The sequence below is a fragment of the Thermobia domestica genome, chromosome 2, assembly GCF_964235325.1.
Source record: "Thermobia domestica chromosome 2, izTheDome1.hap1.1, whole genome shotgun sequence".
Taxonomy (NCBI): domain Eukaryota; kingdom Metazoa; phylum Arthropoda; class Insecta; order Zygentoma; family Lepismatidae; genus Thermobia; species Thermobia domestica.
The window spans coordinates 361516475-361533847 of record NC_137455.1 but is presented as its reverse complement, the minus strand read 5'-3'; the positions used below and the strand labels follow the sequence as shown (position 1 = coordinate 361533847).

The following is a 17373-nucleotide window of genomic DNA, read 5'->3' as shown; positions in this document are numbered from 1 at the left end:
ATCACGGCTTTATGAGAACAAAAACAAGTGAAACAGAAATAAGCATTTTACAAACGATAACATTATATATATATATATATATATATATATATATATATATATATATATATATATATATATATATATATATATATATTAGGGTGGTCCTTAATTACATGGCGAAATATTTTTTTTCGAATTTCTTTGCTCCCAACCCCTAAATTGGTTCCATGTCGGACCCAATTTATCCATGAAAAAAATGGGCTCAATCGAAGAATGTTTAACCGACCCCCAAGCAACCTAAAGTTTGAATGCATATCCAATATGTTAATATATAGGAAAAGTTTGGAATAAACCCTTCTTAGTTTCAAGCGGCTGAAGGGAAAGGGACCAAATCTTGAATACAGGGATTGGAAGTAATCCACATCTGACCCTGGGAAATAGCATGATGGCGGCCATTTTGAAGTCCGCAATTTTGTATTCGAACCCAAAATTTTACATGGAAATGATGGCGCATTCGTAGTCTTTGCGTACACAGCGCAAAGCTGACTTCGGGGATAATGCCATTGAATTGCATAAATTGTTTACACTTCGTTAAAAAAAGTACAAATTCAACAGTACTGTGTGCGAAGAAACTAAAACAAACAATCGCATAGGAAAACAATCGTACTTTCTCGAAGCCTTCAAATAAACTGACTGAGCTGAGCATTGCTGTTATCGTTTCAGTGTTGCCATATATGCATTTTACTAGTCCCCTATCTAAGAGATAAATAACCATTCTGAATATTTTTTTTCAGTGATAAATTGGAACATATTGTTTAAATTATTAATTAGGAAAGAATCATATTACTTTTTCTTGCACTGCAGGGAAACGAATGTGCATTTCTTTCTTTACTTTATGGTTTAATTCAAATAAAGGAGACTATTCAAGAATGTTATAAATCTGCAGCCCGTACAGAGATATAAACTCTCAGAACTCTCAGTTTTATTACTTGGGAGCATTTATTTTCCATAAGTGATTATTATTACATGTTCAGAGATAAGTGGAAAATAAAGGCAGACCTCTGTTTGTCGTCAAAAGCTACGTCAAAATGATATATCATACGATGTCATTTCTATTTAAAATTTTGTGCCCGAATCCAAGATGGTGGACGTAAAGATATGCCTCATCTCGGTCACTACTCAGTATCAGGTATGGATCTACTTCTACAACCTCTATCCAAGATATGATTCCTTTCCCTCAGCCATTTTTAAGTTACAAGAGTTTATTACAAACTTTTGCCATATAATATATATTGTAAATGCATTCAGATCTTTAGGTCGCTTGGGGGTCGGTTAAATATTTTTCGATTGAGCCCATTTTTTTCACAGATTAATTTGGTCCGACATGGAACCAATTTAGGGGTTGGGAGCAAAGAAATTCGGAAATCGAAAATTAAGGACCATCCTAATATATATATATATATATATATATATATATATATATATATATATATATATATTATCGTAACAAGCAACATTATAATCAAAACAGTAAAGGATTTGACCCTAAAAATTCAATCTTCAGAAATTTATCCTCGAATATCCTCCCCTCCAAATTATCAAGAGTCATAGCAGATATATTCCAGTAAACAAGCTTCAACAATACCAATCTTATCCATCTCAGGAATCATCAACTGTTGTATGTTGTTTATGTGGTCATTTTTATTACATTTTAAAGATAATTGTTTGTTAAAGAAAGGTCATTTAAACATGCAAAATCTATGAATGTAGGGGTACGTTTCCAGACACTAAAAATATGCCAAAAGTAATAGTAGTAACATCCTTCATTATAACTAATGACGAAGATTTTGATGTTGGGTCACAAATATCAATTCCTAGCATATATTACCCGCTTCGCGGGGTTAAATTAAGATAAAATAGTAGTATTTTCCGCTAGTCAGTCATTTTTTACTATCACTAAAAAGCTCTCTAAAATCAATCATTTTTCGATCTTTTTTAAAATATTTCTCCCCCTCCCCATGTTGCGTGGCTGAATTTGGATTGAAGCGGCAGAGAAGGTATCGCTGTTCATTGCAGCGACCCTGGAACTAATATCGGTCATTTTCGATTATTTTATATGCCTCCCTCCCCCATGTTGCAAGTCATGATCTCAGCGACCCCGAAATCTATGAATTCAACACTAATATTGGTCATTTTAGATAATTTTTATATATCTCCTCCCCTCCCCTTCCCAAGTTTCAGGACTGAATTTGAATAGGATCGCAAGTGTCACTGTTCATCTCAGCAACCCCGAAAACTATGGACTCGACACTGATTATTGGTAATTTTCGACCATTTCTATGTATTTCCTCTCTCCTCTTCCCAACTTGCGGGACTAAATTTGATTTAAACGGGATCAGAAGTGTCACTGTCCATCTCAACAACCCCGAAAACTATGGATTCAACACTAATATATGTCATTCTTGATCATTTTTATATATATCTCCCCCTCTTCTTCCCATACTTGCTGGGCTGAATTTGGATGTAAATGGGATCGCAACTATGGATTCCACACTAATATTGGTGGTCCTCGATCATTTTTAAATGTCTCTCCTCTTCCCCCTCCCCGAAGTTGCACCGTCAAAGTGATATGATAAACAACCATCCTAGGTACGAACCTCATCTTTGTTGAATATTTGATCGAGATCGATTGGCTGGTTCATACGGTTGGAAGTCACAAACATACTCACTTTCATTTTTATAATATAGATAAGGGAAGATATGGTTTCAAAAACTGCAAGAATGATTAACGTAGATACCAAGAATAGAGGTACTACAAAGACTTCCCTGGTTATTAATAAACTACCTTTCATTAAAATGTGGATAGAGGATAGAAATTTTCATGTGTTCAGAATAATACAGACATTTCCACAAGAACTGTTGCTTGGAAATGACTTATTATTGGTTTACAAATCTTAGATTCATATGAAAAAAAAAGTACTTTAACTTTGCGTAGATTTGGTATATACTTACAATAACATTAATAAGAAATGAAAAATTTATATTTCGAGAACTATTTCGCGCACCGCCCTTGATATAGAGTCAGAAAAGTGGTCTAAAATACAAAGACGCATAACTGATAGGGTTTACCAAGTAAAAAATCATGGCTGTTAATCCTGCTGCGTGCACAATACCAGTTTTACCTCGCAATCCGTTCATCCGGTTTATACACACCACTCACCTAAAATCCAATAACCTAACACAGACACCAATTACGCTTTGTGGTGGTGATTAGATTACAGAGCTTTTAACATTATACATGTATTAGCCATTCCCAGACTAAATAACACAGTAACCCTTGGAGCTACAGTCTCTAGTATTAGAGTTAAAGATACTCATTACAAGAATTTAAAGCTACAATTTCTTGCCTAGATCTACATAAGCTGCCAATTTAATTGTTTATGTACTTTCAAGTAAAAAGAAACTTAATTCAAATTATTATTAATGGATTTACATGCTTGAGACCTCTCTATGTCTGTCTGTATGTGGACAGTATAGAGGTTACATCGTTTATAGGATCAAGGTTTCTAAAAGTTAAAATTTCAGAATCTTAACAGAAACTTAACTATTGTCAAAATACTACTGCCACTATTAATACTCTACTACTACTACTACTACTACTACTACTACTACTACTACTACTACTACTACTACTACTACTACTAATAATAATAATAATAATAATAATAATAATAATAATAATAATAATAATAATAATAAACAAGTGAAACTACAGTAGATATCCAACTATGGGAAATCAATACTCTAGCTTGAAGTAGTACTAGTTGCAATAGATTAATAAGATCAAAGATAGCAGCTGTTCCACGAATGTTGAACCCATTTCAAAAAGCCATTCCTTGCTATACCTTACTATTTGTATTCTATGGCAATAAAGGTTGAAACCGTAAATCGTGGGTCTAATTTGAACCACTTCCGAACTGAAAAGATGGTAGGTAGAGCCTACTTCTTAGGAAGCTGACTTGATTGCAAAAAATTGCATTTCGATATCTCTCACCGTTTTGCTATTGAAACCGGAAGTAGTAGCAAGTTTGAACCAGTCCGGATTTTAATAGAGTATTGTGGATTTCGACGATATGCCCTCTTGAGACACTAAATCGATTGCAGTAAACCATTTGCCGCTATGTACTGCCATTTTTGATTTATGACAGTAAGTGTTGAAAGCGGATATTGATAATCTGAACCAGTTTTGGTTTCAACAGAAGGTTAGTAAAAGAGATGGAACCTATTCTAGGTACAATGAATCGATTGGAATAAAGCACATCTCGATATCTCTTATCATTTTTCTCTGTGAAAATCAATATTGAAGCCGGAAGTAATATATAATTTGAACCCCTTCCAGTATTGGTAGAGTGTTCGGTATAGTCATGGTTTGAGTCACTGAATCATTTGCAAAGGAGCGCTTCTGACTATCTGTTATAGTTTTGGTTCTATGGCGATAAACATTGAAATTGGATATGGCTAGTTTGAACCGTTTCTTGTTTTAATAGAGAGTTAATGTAGGCGATGCGTAGCTACTGTTAGTCAGCAAACTCAAATCATTAAATAATAAATTGTTAAATTAAACAATTAGAGCTTTTAAAGTTGTGTCGTTATATGAACTGTTCTCAAATCACGTCGTACTATCGTTTAAAGCAGAAGACAGCATGCTTGTCATTGTGTAAACTTCCACTTCAGTGGGAGATTCTTCTGTTCTGGAATTGCATGTTTAGCACAAGCAGAACAGGAATCGAATGCTTATTCATCTACGAAGATTGCCAGCTCGTGGAAGGTAACCGCTTCAAGATACTCCTGTTTATAACTGCTGTCTATCAATACACAAATAAAGATGGTACAACTTTGACTTTCATCTGTTTTATTATCATCTTTCCTATATAATAATATTATTTAGCCAGTACAAGCATCAAGCGTAGTGTCAGAATTACCATATGTGTTCCAGCGGCAGTTCTTCGTCAGCATATTAAAAAAAAAGAAAGAAAAACAGTGTAATCAAATTTACATGCCTCACATTACATACAACATATTTCTGACAGCATGAGATCCGCAGTACGTATATATATCAATTCACATGTTTGAACTAGGTTATAGTTAAGGAGAAGAACTTCACGGTTACGCATGGAGTGGAAACGGCATACTTTCAGGAATTATTCATTGAATATCTACCTACTTAAAAAGTTGGTAATATACCCAATTTTAATTAGTTAATGAGTGAGTTGAAATAAAAGAAGACGTGTGTGTATTCCGCTCTCGTTGTGTTTTGAACGTTGTTTATTTACATTGTCGTGTAGCGCTTTTCAAATGTTCGATGCCACGTCATGAATGGAACTGTGCGTGTGCGCATTAATGTAGGTGGCGACAGCTGTAGTCTGTAAGAAGAAGAGCAAGAAGACAAAGGAAATGGCGGGCGGTATACTCATGTGCATGCCGGCGTGTTCTGAATGCTCTTTCTCAGAGTATGCCATAGTCGAAATAACGATAAAAGAAAGGAAAGACGAGAGTATAAAACTTCTACAGGAGCATGGCGTACTTAGGGACGCGGTTTTTTGTAAGGAAAGGAATGTGTTTCGTTGTCAGAAAACACGTTTCATTGGAAATTCGAGGAGGAAGACGAAGTGCTCCTTTTCCTCCTCACTTTTCAAGGGAACGTTTTTTTCTAGGGCTAAACTCGATTTTTAACGGAGATGCGCCTTATGAGTTACTGGTGTTTGAATAGTCGTCCAAACATCAGTAATGCTACTATGAATCTGAATATTTCCAAACCCACGTGTGTCGATTGGTTTAGCTTTTGTCGTGAGGTTTGCGTCTGCTGGGCTATGGATTCCTCTACTAAACTTGGGGGTCCAGGGATAACAGTTCAGATAGATGAGTCCAAGTTCGGGAAACGCAAAAATCATTGCGGTCGTGTGGTCGATGGCACATGGGTTTTTGGAGGTTATGAGGTTGGTTCTGGCAATGTATTCATGTGTGTCGTCAAGAACCGAAGTGCTGAAGAGCTGTTAAGCGTTCTTCAACAGTGGGTGAAACCTGGTACAACCATTCATAGCGACTGCTGGAAGTCATATGATAGGTTGGCTGAGGTTGGATTTCAGCACTTCAGCGTGAATCATAGCTTGAATTTCGTAGATCCTGAAACTGGCGCTCATACGCAAAATATCGAGCGGTTGTGGCGAGACGCGAAGGACAGCATTCCGCGATATGGAAACAAAAGACACCATTTCGTCGGACATCTGGCCTCCTTTCTTTTCAAAAAAAAAAGTATCCCCCCACAACGCGGTTTCACAACTTCCTGTTGGAAGTGGCTAGATTATATCCTCCAACCATTTGAGGTATATGAAAATGAATGCTTCCTGGCCGTTATTCTCCTTTTCGTTGCATTTCTAAATGTTGCCCTTGTACTTAATATATATGTTTGTCTAGTGCCCTTGTACTTAGGCAATTGAACGCATATCACATATTTCGTGCACGTGGATACTTCTTACTGTTGCACTAGCTATAAAATTGATTCCATTTGATGTACAAGTGGTAATACAACACATAAGAAACCCAGATCACGCTGCATTCTCACTCCACACCACTTGTACATCAAATGGAATCAATTTTGTAGCTAGTGCAACAGTAAGAAGTATCCTCGTGCACCGGAGATGAGAAGTAACTGTTCTTAACAATTACCTTGAACTATACTATTATATGGCTAATATCTGGTTAATATACATATTAATAAGGTAACAGATATAATCAAGATTGATAGACATTTTCACTTTGAAGGAATTTCGATCCGGAGGATCGAAAACAGGATGACTTTCACTTATTCCTGCATTTTGTTATACATTTCGACACCAGATAACACAATTTAAAACATTAGTTATTGGAATTACGAAGTTATTCTCTATTTTGCACAATATATATATGTGAATATACAGAACATTAAAATCTATTTCTATATTAACAACAGGAAACTTTTTTGTACAAAACTTTTATATATATTCTCTTTTTTTTAATAACGAAGAAATCTGCTTCCAGAATTCTCCTCTGAACGCGCATATAATAATCTACGTACAGATAAATCTTATGGCGACAACTCTAATATTAACACCTATAACAACAAATTGACTAATTGACGTCGAACATAAATATGGTAATCTTAAGACAATAAAATTAAAAACAATAAGATTAAATAAGAAAATTCCTTTAAGGAATACAAATAATAATCCTGTAACGCCATTAACTTACAATAGGCTGCTGACGACTTCATGTCCTTGAAAGCACTTCGATGTTGCCAGGTCATACCAACAAGCTGGGAGAGTTCAGGGTGTTTTCACTAAACAATAACACAACTCCACTTGTTACAAGGTCAGCGAGGGTAAACAGAAACACCGTATAATTAACTATAAGGTAACACTGTATAATTAAATAACACCGTATAATTAAGTAACACCGTATAATTAAGTATAAACGGGAAGTATATTTAAGCGGGATTTTAATCTATAGCATATGCCGAAAGCTTAGGCGCCACTCGCTTTTATATTTTTATAAAGAGAAACATAAAGAAATACAGTTTAATTTTAACCAGTTTGTTAGATATAAATGAGAACGTTTCATATGTGTGCTCCATCTGATGTCTTTGAAATATAAATGTATGTGGATACTGAACAACATTGACTATCATTTACATATACTTTTTTTAAATTAAAGTTTTGGTTTTTCCCTTCTTTCAGCTCATGGAAAACGCGCTGGACCTCCAGCATCGGCCAACCTGCAGAATGAGGATCTTCCAGCTGTGGCGGTCGCGAGCCCAGAGGACACCCGGTGGTTTCTCTCCAAATTGATCGAACAATCCCTTCCTGATACCAGTGACAATTCACCAAGTGATGAGACGTATAAGCTGTGGCAGAGGTTAAAAGCCTTCAAGAGAAGTGAAATTTCTGACAAAGTAGACAGGTATGTTATAACGAAAAGACACACACATTAGTTTACTGTAAAATAGCACGAGTGTGTTTACAATAACAAAACTAATAGTTACATGCAAATGAATAAATGTGCTTACCAGTATTCAAAATAAGTGAAGTACAGAAACTGAAGAAATCTTGAAAGGGACTCTTTTAGTTTAACGCTCCCACATTTATGCTCGTTAGGCTAAGGGGGACAGATGATTGAAGAAAGTGAACGATGATGGAGGAATTGCTGGAATTAACGAGTAAACAGGAATGTCCCGAGAAAACTCACAGACACGACGTTGTCCACCACTAATTTACATGTCCGGGCATCGAACCAGGGGCACCATGCACAAGAGGGAAGCAATCTACTACCGAGACATCATAGATTTTGAGGAATCAAAGAGAAATGTTCTATACCTGAGTGCTTCCTTGAGTGGGTAACAGCGAATACTTGAACAAGTTTGAGATCTATTACTTCTGTCTGGTACTATACATAAAAGTTAATGAAATTGAAGATAAGAGAGTATTTAACAATGTTGGCTTTAACAACGTTTGGTAAATGGTATAAATTGCGCACTTTTTCGTTACGAAACTTCCGCCATTCCCCATCCATGTAATATAAAATATTAAGAGAACAACCAATGTTAGAACACATATATAAATATTGCAAAATAAATAGCAATTTCAGTGTTGCCAATTTAGCTTTTATGGCGAAATTTAGCTATTTGTATGTGCAGATTGGCTAGAAAAAATGTGGTTACCTCTTCTCTAAAACTTTGGCCAATTCTATTTCTATAATTGCCAGTTATAGCCATTTCCTATTATCAGTAGTTGATTTTTTTTTTCGATCACAATTTCTATTACAGAAATAGTCTTATGAATTGAAACAAAGTCTGTTATTTTGTTAATGCTTGAAAAATATATGATTGCAGCATCACTTTTGTTGTCACGTCAAAGTGAGTACCTTTCTCATTATCACTCTCACCTCTGTGTCACGGTATCACAACCTACGTTACGAAAATTCTTGTTTTCTCATAGGTAGTCTATGTATGATTTGTTCCAAATATACTTTTTCATTAGGGTCTGTACTTGCAACGTTGTGCTAAATTTATGATTTCCAACCTTGTTTAGAGAGACACAATGGCTTACCTTTGGTGAGTAAGGTCCCTGGTTCGATCACCGCCCAAATAAGGTTGTGGTGGCTGTGAATTTTTCACGGGTTTCTTCCGTTTCCTCCCACTTTCTACCAATTCTTCCATCATCTTTCACTTGCTTTAATCATCGTCTCCTTTACCCTAAAGGGCATGATTGCGGGACGTTGAAGTGAAATATTTCATCTTTATTTCCAAATATTTCGATATGTGTTTTCCTGGCATCCTCTTCATAAATCTTTTATACTTCACTTTCCCCTTCCTTCCTTACCGCTCATTGGTGTGACCCTTTTTGCGACTTCAAATCCAACATTAAATTTTCAAACCTTCAATAATAATAATAATAATAATAATAATAATAATAATAATAATAATAATAATAATAATAATAATAATAATAATATCATCAATTTATATTTCTCCAGGAAACTTCTGTACACCATTATAGTCCTGTATGGTTCTTAATACAACCACAAGTCTTACTTAATAGATATTTTGTGTTTCAACAGTTTTTAACACCTCTTCGTTACAACATTCGTATTTTTAAAGTTACAAATGTAGTTTATTTGTGTTAGTAACTTACGCTCTCTAGATTAGAAACCACAGTGCTAAATCAATAATGTCATCAAAATATGGCCAGCTGTATTCTGCCGTGCTAAGCGAAAAGGCCTTATCTCCATTACGAGAAAATGAGCAAAACGCGTTTTGGCTTAGGCTAGGGTTCAAATTTGTTGTATTTCAGTAAAACTTTATTAAATATATTTTCACGATCTAAAATTTGTGTTGTAATATAGTTAAAAATTTTTGCTTTTGAATTGCCACTTAAGGTCTTTTTGCTTACTTTCAGTTACAGTTTTTAACATAAGGTAAACACTCATGACGTCATTATCCCCTACCTATTGGTCAAACCACGTCAATTTCACTTTAGATAGATGCAGAATTGTACTACGTACGTTCCCATACTAATATCTCGATTTTCGAAAAATGTGGAATTAAGGTCTTTTCGCTTAGGACGGCAGAATTAATCTACATGCTATGAAAACGATAAGACATGTTTTTGGAATTGATTTAACGTTTTAAGAATAGATACAATATTTCTCTTCATCTTCTATTCGAACCGGAAGTGGAATAAATCAACCACTTCCGGTTTTAATAATAATCGCAATAGAGGAAAGTGACAATAGATAGCCACAAGCGGTTTTCTGCATTCAATTAAACAAGAATGTATTCCATTTCCACACTTATATCTCTACAAAACCGGAAGTAGTAGTAGTCCAGTTCCGGTTATTATATTAATTGAGAAATTATCATGCTAAGAAAACCAAATTTTGTCACGTGGTGTACACGTGACATTGCTACTTGTTTAATTTGCAAAAACTTTATCACTACTTACTTGAACTTGCTACTGTCGGTAAAAGAAATAGAAAGAATTAGAATTTCTCTTATATTTCCCTACAAAACTCTGCTTTGTAACTATTAACACATTTAAGTAGTTTTTAACATATTGCGCTTTAGCACCTATAAAGCAAAACTGTTTCTCGTTGTTTTACGGTAATTGACATTTACCTGTTAAGCGTGTTTTTCAAACGAATGTTCAAAAAAAAAATTTAAAAAATAGTTCATATGTAGACAAGAGTGTCATTGTCAGTGTTGTGCATTTCAATGTCACACAAGTAAGAAAAAGATAGCTGCCTCCGTTTTTTAAAAAAATATTTTGTTTCGACGGTTGATTAATTTTCATTTCAGATTAAAAACTGAGCACAGGTGGATATGATTTGTTTTTTCATAAATTGTGAACTAGTTGAATGCGTTTTCTGAAAAAAATTTAATAAAACATTTCTTATAATTTGCTTCTTTTCATAAAATGAAATGATTTTTTTTTTCAGTTTTCCGTCCCATGGTTATTCTGGCTAGGCTAAAGGAGACGATGATGATGAGAAATGAATGCAATGGTGGAATGAATAAAGTGGGAGAAAACGGGAGAATCCCGAGGAAACCCGCGAACACGGTGTTTGTCCACCACAAAGCCGAGTATGGATTTAACCAGGGACCCCCGCACCAAAGGTGAACGCTTTACCACTGAGCCTCCGTACCCCCTGCTTTCATTCCTAATTGTCTACAAAGGGCCTGGTGTTGAATTCAAATATTCCCCCTCCCAGAGAAGACCATTTGAAAATCAAGTACGAGTTTCAAAATCGGGGGAAAATAACAGTATTATCATAAATCAGTGGTTTCCAATCTTCGCGTCGTGACACAGTGGTGTCTCGTTGTCCCAATGAAATGAAATCTTTGATTTTTACGTCCCACGGTTATGCCGGTTAGGCTAAAGGAGACGGTGATGATGAGTGATGAATGAAATGGTGGAATGAAGAAATTGGGAGGAAACGGGAGAACCCCGAGAAAACCCACGCACACGGTGTTTGTCCACCACAAAGTTTACTTGGCGGGGTTGGGATCGAACCCAGGACCCCAAGCCACCGCGGCCCCCTCGTAGTCCCATTGAGTGTGACGCGAAATTGAGGAGTTTGATGTAATCAGGGCGTAAGTGAGTTTACGCCCTTTTTGCATCAAATGCATTTGTGGCTTTTGCCATGCTTGTTTAGCCTCCAGGTAACATTTCAATTCAATATCGGAATAAAATGCTGTATATTACATTGTTTTATGTAAGAAAAAAACACTACTTAAATTGTCAACATCGTTTTTCTGAACTGCATGTTTCAGACTTATGCCCTTATTGCATCAAACTCTTCAATTTTAGGTTTTAAAAATCACGAATCATATAATAATTACAGTAACTCTTTACTTTGGGCAAGGCCGTGATATTCTGTCACTCTTAATATTATTCACAGGTTGTCACTAATTCTTTTCTGTTCCTTATTCACATAGATATTTTCTCACTAATGTCGTTGCCATTCCTGACACACATAGTATTGTCGAGCGAGCGTCAGCGAGTGAAGGCGGGTTAGAGCACCGCAGGGCACGTTCTTTTCTGTCTTTCATTCTTGGGAACTGTAACTGTAACTGCGGGAACCGGTTCAGATGAATCGCTTATTGTCACTGCCTTGCCTAAAGTAAAGACTTGCCATAATTACTTACACTTCATTTGATACAACGTGTCCCTTCTGACAGTTGCTTTTCCTCTGTTTGTTTCTTGTCTCACGTGGTCATAACAATCAGGCAAGAAGAGCTGTTTCTATGGCAACAGCACGTTCAGTCAATTGTAGTGGTTCATTTGTCGCCCTGCAACGGTAAACATTCCACCTTTTCCGTGCGTTGCCAATTTGAATATAAACAAATGCACATTGTTTCAGTCGAATATCAACTTGGGTAATGGACCTGCCGGTTATAGTGAGCATTCTTTTTAGTTATGTTTTGTGTCATTTAATTTTATAAAACTGAGATTTACTTACAGTAAATAATTTCGCGTATCAATACCTGACGCAAAAGCTGGCAACACCTCATTGAGCACAATGTGTATGCAGAAAGCAGTCAGAAGAGGGCAAGTAGTATCAATTACAGTGTAAAATTAATTTTGAGACAGAGTGTACAGTCAGTGCCTTCTGCGCCAGCAACCAATGTCCAATACTACGAAAAGTCAGATAGAAACTTATAGGCTTAGACTTTTATGAATTAAGTTAGTATTAAGAAAAGGAACAATCAGGTGTATTGCGTTGTCATGGGTACACAGTAAAGTGTACATGAAATAAAAGGAAACTTGGGATAAGAGATGGCGCTGTAAACGCTATGTATTGGGGAATTTTGCTCTCCGTTTTTATTCAATTTTTACTATTCACCATTAATTACTTTTGACAATGTTATTGTTTGTTACAAATTTAATACACTGTTTTTCATTTTCAATATGTTCATTAGCCGCTTATCTGTCCTTACTATAATAACAGTGTGTTAAATAATTATATTTAAAACGCAAATTCGGCCATTTTGACACGTGTCATCTTAGTACATATTTTTATTTCAAACGATTTATTTAAAACAAATTTAGTGAAGCTGTCCACAGTACTCTAAGGCCGGGACTTCTTTTATAAATCTCCCGTAAGGGAGATAACTGGAACCGGAAAATGAAACTTTTCAGTAAACTCTCGCGGTTATACCCTTTAGACTAAGGGAGATGAATGATAAATAGCCTGCCTTACTAAAAATAACACAAAATTTACATTTTTTTCTCTTGCTTGTTTTTCATAAGTGAAAGGACATAATAAAATGCAACTTACCACAATCATAGATAATGTTGTACTACAACAGAGAATATGAACCTGAAGAATTTTCAGTGTTGCCATCCATAGAAATTACAGTGTTGCCAGAAAAACAATTTCCCAAAAATCTAAGTTAAGGCAGCGACTAGAGGAACAATCTCAACTGTATTTGATTACGTATCATGTTGTTTTGGTTTCCTGTGAACTACTTTTTAAATAATAGTTGTATTTAGTTTGTAATAAACAAAATAGTTTTAACATACAGTTAATAAAACTAAATAATTATGTTATTTAAAAAGTAGTTCACAGCAAACCAAAATAACACAATACGTAAGTAAGTGCAGTTGAGATTATTCCTCTATTCGTTGCCTTAAGAGTCTTCATCCCGGCGAAATTGAAATATCGCTAATTTTACAGTAATTATGTGATATCTTCAAATAGATAAAAGGTACGGTCAATGTTCCGTTAAAGGGGTCCAGTGTCAAAGGCACCACTTTTTTCTATTAAATTTCGTTTGATTAGATAATATAACGGTATATTAGGTTCTATTAGGTTAGGTTAGTTTACGTTGGGTTAGGTCAGGTTAGGTTAGGTTAGGTTAGGTTAGCTTAAGGGGGTCCAGCGTAGTTTTGGACCCCCTTAACGGAACATGGACCGATAATCGAAATGTGGAACAAGAGCGCCCTAGACAATAATATTTTACATGAGAAACCGTTATCACGACTCACTTATCTGCTTTCGATTTCGAGCCATTTTGAAAATCGGCATTTATATTCGCGTTTCTAAACAGCTGAAAACGTAAAACCACTAGGTGACTTGTGATAACGGTACCTCACGCAAAATAATATTGTCTATGGCGCTGCTGTTCCATATTTCATATTTTATCTTTTTGAAGATATTTCATAATTACTGTAAAAAATTAGCGGTATTTTAATTTCTCCGGGATGAAGACTCTTAACTTAGATTTTAGGGAAATTGTTATTCTAGCAACACTGTAATTTCTATGGATGGCAACACTGAAAATTCTTCAGGTTCATATTCTCTGTTATAGTACAACATTATCTATGATTGTGGTAAATTGCATATCATTATCTCCTTTCGCTTATGAATAAACATGGAAAAGAAAAATGGTAAATTTTGCATTATTTTTAGTAAGGCAAGTGATAATAGAAGAACTGGTTGAATTGAATGTGGAAATAAACGGGAGAACCCCAAGAAAACCCACGGACACGATGTTGTCCAGCACAAACTGAGGTGACCGGGGATCGAAACAGGGACTCCACGCAGCAGAGTAAACGCTCTACCACCAATCACACAATGCCCAGGTATCTTATTAGCTTTCGATTATAATTATATTTAAATATGCATATTTTGTTGCATTTGTATTTTTATGGTATTTCAATATGCAGTTCACATTAATTTCATAGCGTACTTCTTTCATTTAAAAAATTGATTTTTGAACAACTCTGCACCTATTGAAAATGTTTGACAGACCTACTCTTCTGATATTCTTAACAGTAGTATAAACATAAAATTATACCTATCAGAAGAAAATTCAAAATAATATTTAAAATATTTTATGGTATTAGATTCTAATTATATTTATCTTCGCGCCCCCCATGAAACCCTCCCGCGACCGCCGGATTGAGAAACCCTGATGTAGACAAACCTTCTTTCTTCATAGTGCGAAAGCGACAAAGTGTTATAAGACTTGATAAAGCATGGAAAAGTACGTACCGGCACTGCAAAATAAAAAAATAAAAAACTAGTTGTAAAAAGTTCCTTAATTTGTAAAAAGTTCCCCCGCGTGTTACAGCAGACAAGAGTTTTTTTTTTCTCTTCTGCTTGCTGCGTTCCATTTCTTTTCGTCGTTCAATGAAAGTGAATAACGCAACGAACACAATTTCATGGTACTGCGCTCAAGAGTGTGGGTGATCGGGTGAAAAAAAAAGGAGGAAAAGAAAGTAAAGAAAAAAGAAAGGGGAAGAAAGTAAAGAAAAAACGAAATGAAAAGGAAAAGTAAAATGAAATCTTTCAGTGTAATGCCTTACGATTATGCCCGTTTAGCTAAGCTAGACGATTATTTAGGCAAGTCAATGATGATGTGAGAATTAGTAGAATGATAATGAGGGAGGAAAGGGAAGTACACTGACACAATCGTGTACACCACAAACTTACTTGACCGGAATCGAAAATGGAGATCTACGAACTAGAAGTAAGAAAAGAAAAAAAACTATCTACATCCTAGGATGTAAGGAGATCATTTATATAAATGTTCAAGCTTCTACACCCGACAGTTAGAATTCTCAAAATTTCCTCTTTTTTTTTTTCTTTCAGCGTATTCAAGGCAGGCCGGTAGCCAGCCGCAAAATGTAGGAGGGGGCGGCTGAAGTTAGGGGAGGCCCGATCCAACCATATTATAGTTCATCACCTTGTTATAGTTCATTTGCAAGCCTACCGTGAAAGTTTAGAGTGGCCAGTAAAAATTTAGGGGGAATCCGGCCCCCCTAGACCCCCTTGGATACGGGCCTGATTCAAGGAGAACATTTTTATAAAATATCAAGTTTCTACTCACAGGGGCGTCATTTCAGACTTTGCTTAGGGGGAGCAAGAGTACCACCGACATAAAGCTTTCACGTTTTGTACTAGTATATTAGTAGACAATCGATTACAGTATATGTATTCCTCAAACTCTTGGGGGGGCATTTGCCCCCTCCTGCCCTCCCTAAATGACGCCCCTGGTTTTGGCCACAGCGAACAGCTAAAATCATTTAAGGTGGATCACTACCCGGAAGTCAGTACATATTTTAGCTCATTCCCTTAACTACTGCGCAATGAAACGTTACATTATATAAATATTGCACTATAAGATATAGTAATGTTTCAGCTACAACACAAGGCACTGATTTATTTGGTTGCGTCAGGTGATATTGAAAAAGGTAACAAATAAAAGGAAATATTTGATTCGTTTTACAATGAGCACACAAGATGGCGCTTGCTGTTAGATCTTACTAGAACTGCTCGGTTCTATGAAATGGTTGTTTGTATGTGTAAAGTATTTTAAAGTAACGATCCTATTACGAAATAGATATATTGTTTGACCGTTTTTCTTGTTATGTTCCTCATTTTATTTAAATGTTAATTTACGTTTAAGGAAATAGATTTTGAGAAGAAACTTGCGCAAAACGCCATAATGTGTTGTTCACAAATTTGTACGTTTACTGTGATAGTGACAATAATAAAACTCCTGGACTTTAGCGTTACAGAAGGGGAACGTGACTGTGTATTGCGGTAAGGGTCGAAAACTAATTTCTCCAGTAAGTATCCAAGCAGATATCCATGATTACTTCCTTTATTAGTACTCATTGATGGGGGTAATGCAGCCATCGGACATGGTAGAAATCAACCATTACCGGTTTTATCTTCGGGCACTGTATAGCAAAAAAACGGTTATATATAGCGAAAAGAAACTCTCTGTAATCTATTACGCATTCCAAAAATTCTACTTATCTCCAGCCTTAACTCTTTATTAAAAGCGAAAGTAATGGAATTAAACTACAACTTAGGGTTTCAATATTGATCTACACAGGAGGAAAATAATGCCTTTTTTGAATTGATTTAGTGTTCTAAAATATATATATAATCTACTATAAGCCTCTATTTGATCCAGAAATGGCAGAAAACAACCCATGTCGGTTTTAACGTTGATCACTGTAGAGCATACATATGATTATGCATGTACACTTATGTCCAAAATGATTTTCGCATATCTACAACTGTCTTCCTGTAAGAATATAATTTGATAATGATTTTGGAGGGTGCTTTTTATACTGATACTATGTGTATAACCGGGAAATGTGGTAAATTTCATAGGAAAAGAATTATAAATACAAAAATTAGAATGAGCAAAACAAAATGTTGCTAAATTGACAAGAAAGTTTTATTTTCGTTTTATTGTTCTTATTTACTGCTCTTTCGACATGAAATTTGCCACATGCATGTATTTGCCGATTATACACATACTAACATTATAAGAAA

General features: G+C 35.5%; 1 protein-coding gene across 1 annotated transcript in view; it reads left to right on the top strand.

Moving 5' to 3' along the window:
* Window positions 1-17373, top strand: part of CCHa1 (neuropeptide CCHamide 1) — a 505592-nt gene that overhangs the window by 374082 nt on the left and 114137 nt on the right. The window contains exon 3 of the mRNA XM_081750405.1: window positions 7755-7977. Within this exon, the coding sequence (XP_081606531.1) occupies window positions 7755-7977 (223 nt within the window). The remainder of the gene's footprint in view (window positions 1-7754; window positions 7978-17373) is intronic.